This window comes from Orycteropus afer, unplaced genomic scaffold (assembly GCF_000298275.1).
Source record: "Orycteropus afer afer isolate SDZICR_OR568_19922 unplaced genomic scaffold, OryAfe1.0 scaffold00173, whole genome shotgun sequence".
Taxonomy (NCBI): Eukaryota; Metazoa; Chordata; class Mammalia; order Tubulidentata; family Orycteropodidae; genus Orycteropus; species Orycteropus afer.
In genome coordinates, this window is record NW_006921760.1 from 325006 (window position 1) to 327799 (window position 2794).

General features: G+C 41.1%; 1 protein-coding gene across 1 annotated transcript in view; it reads right to left on the reverse strand.

Moving 5' to 3' along the window:
• The window catches only part of COL14A1 (collagen type XIV alpha 1 chain), a 248155-nt gene that overhangs the window by 147648 nt on the left and 97713 nt on the right, over positions 1-2794 (reverse strand). The window contains exon 14 of the mRNA XM_042781791.1: positions 2031-2163. Within this exon, the coding sequence (XP_042637725.1) occupies positions 2031-2163 (133 nt within the window). The remainder of the gene's footprint in view (positions 1-2030; positions 2164-2794) is intronic.

A 2794-nucleotide genomic window follows, 5' to 3' on the forward strand; every position in this document is an offset into this window, starting at 1 on the left:
TCTCTCTGCTGAGAAAACTTAAGAGGGAGGTATAAAGGTAACAGTCCAGCTTATAGACTGAGACAGACTAGGAAGAAGGAGGAGGCCATCCACTTCTCAAAGAATTGGCCAGGGAAATCCTTATCCGTAACTATAATAACACTATATATTTGTGTATAGCATTTTTTAGTTTTTTAAAAAATCCAATGATATTATCTCACTTGGTTCTCACAACCTTCTCTCTGCTGAGAAAACTTAAGAGGGAGGTATAAGGCAAAAAGTATATCTAGTCTACAGATAAAGAAACTGAAACCCAGAGACACCAGACTTCATGTAAACATGTGAATTACACCTACAAATATGGGAAACCTCCTATTACTCTGAAATGGGACACAACCAAGATAATTAACAAAAACTCAAACTCACTGCCGTCAAGTCAATTCCAACCCTCAGTGACCACCATTGGGTTTCTGAGGCTGTAAATCTTTACAGAAGTAGATTGTCCCATCTTCCTTTCACTGAGTGGCTGGTGGGTTTGAACCACTGACCCTCTTGTGAGTAGCCAAGCACTCTATCCACTACACCACCAGAGCTCCTTAACTATGAAAATGAAGGAAACTAAACAATGTTTAGACCAAGTAGAGATGCTAGTGAGGCAACTGGCTAATGCACATGGTGGCTAACTGAACTGTTGGAGGGGGCAGTCCACCCGGAGGCATCTTGGAAGAGAGGTCTGGTGATACACTCTCAAAAAATCAGCCATTAAAAATGCTATGAAGCATAGCTCTACAGTAACACACACAGGGTCACCATGAGGCATGGCTGACTAGACAGCAGCCATATACATATGTTTTGTTTTTTTCGTAGGCCAAGTTGTAAGGTGTAAAACGTTTTCCCAAAAGAAACTACCAAGGAGGGCAAAGAGCTCAGACAAGAATGTATCTGCTATATCTTGAATTCACTCTGGTCAACCAGGGCAATGTTGAACATTTATGGATGTGTGGCACTGTGGTTAAAGAATGAGGTTGCTAACCAAAAGGTTGTTGGTTCAAACCAACCAGCTGCTCCTTGGAAGAAAGATGAGGAAGTCTGCTTCCAATAAAATTTACAGCCTTGGAAACCTTAGAGGGCAGTTTTACTCTGACCTATGGAGTCACTATGAGTTGGAATTGACTCAATGGCAATAGGTTTGGGTTTGGTTTTTGGTGCTCTACCCAGATCCCCTCTTTGGGGCTGACACTGAATACTGGCTGCCAATGGCTCACAGCTGCATCCATCACTGGGAATTGTCTCACCCAAGGTCATAGCCTCTGTCGGGGGACTGCTCGCCTCCAGTGACCAGGGATGTGGGGATGCAAAGGCCCAGCCCTGCTCCAGAGAGGCCCTCATCAGATTAACTGGGGACTCCCTTGCAGCCCCATCACAAGTCAGCATCTCCCTATGTTCCATCCTGCCATTCCCTTCCTTACAAATGCATCTCCTGACTGCACTCCTGAACAAACCTTCTGGATCCAATTTTCTGTCTCAGAATCTGGTTCCAGGGAAGCTGATCTAAGATAATTTATTATGTGTATAATACCTCATATTAAAAAAATGAAGGGATGAATGAATCACCAAGTGAATTTTGTACAAGATTCTTGGAACCAAGAGAAACTTGCGAAATTCTAGACATTCTTGGACACATTAACCCCAGTTTTCTTTGCTCATTTATTCATTTACAAATTAATTTCCCTATCCATTCATCCATTCAACAATCATTTATTATTCAGTTAAAATGTACCAAGTACTGTGCAAAGGCTTGGAAATATAACAGTGAATAAGACAGATATGGTCCCTGCCATCATGATGATAACAGTCTAGGATGCTAAGGTGCTTAAACAGCCAATTTCATTGAAGATGGAGTTACACGAAGAACTCCGGAGAACAAGGAGAAATCGATGTCCCTGTAGCCCAAGATAAGGCTGATGGGGAGTGGACATGGTGAGGTGAAGAGCATGTCAGAATACATGGTGGGAGCTGCTGAAGCCTATCCTGGTCAGACCATGACTTACGTGTAGTCCCAACGGCAGTCACCACCTCACTCTCACTTCCATCATCAAGTACAGCCAACAGTGAAACTTCATATTCAGTGCCAGGCTCCAGGCCTTCAATAACATATGAGTCTTGGTCTTCTCTTAAGACAACCTGAGAATTATTCAATGCTTAGTAACAAAGTTTACTTGAATAATGGAGGAGAAAGAAAGTTTAAAATAAGGAGCAGAAAAAATACTTTTACATACACACTATTGCATTATTAGCAATGACAAACATTAATCTATGAGTGGATACATGGGTAGCAGACAGGGAAAATGATCAGGTGTGGGTAGGGAAAAGGGAATATATCTATGACAATACATAAATTTGGCAGATGATATTTCTACATATGTATTTGTATGTGCTATAAGAATGTCTGTATATATAATTCAAAGGAGGGGGCAGAAACAATTATTCTAATTGTAAATGAGAAACAACCAACATGGTGAACATAATTAATGTTACTGGATTGAACACATAAAAATATGGCTGAAACGCCAAGTGTTTTGTTATACATATTTTATGGCAATGAAAAAAAAGTACCAAAACCAAAAACTAATCTTGTTGCTATCGAGTGGATTCTGATGCATAGTGACCTGTAGGACAGAGTAGAACTGCCCCATTGATTTCCAAGGCTGTACATCTTTACAAAAGCAGACTGTTGCATCTTTCTCCCATGGAGCAGCTTGTGGGTTTGAACTGCCTACCTTTTACATAGCAGCCTAGCATTTTAAACGCTATG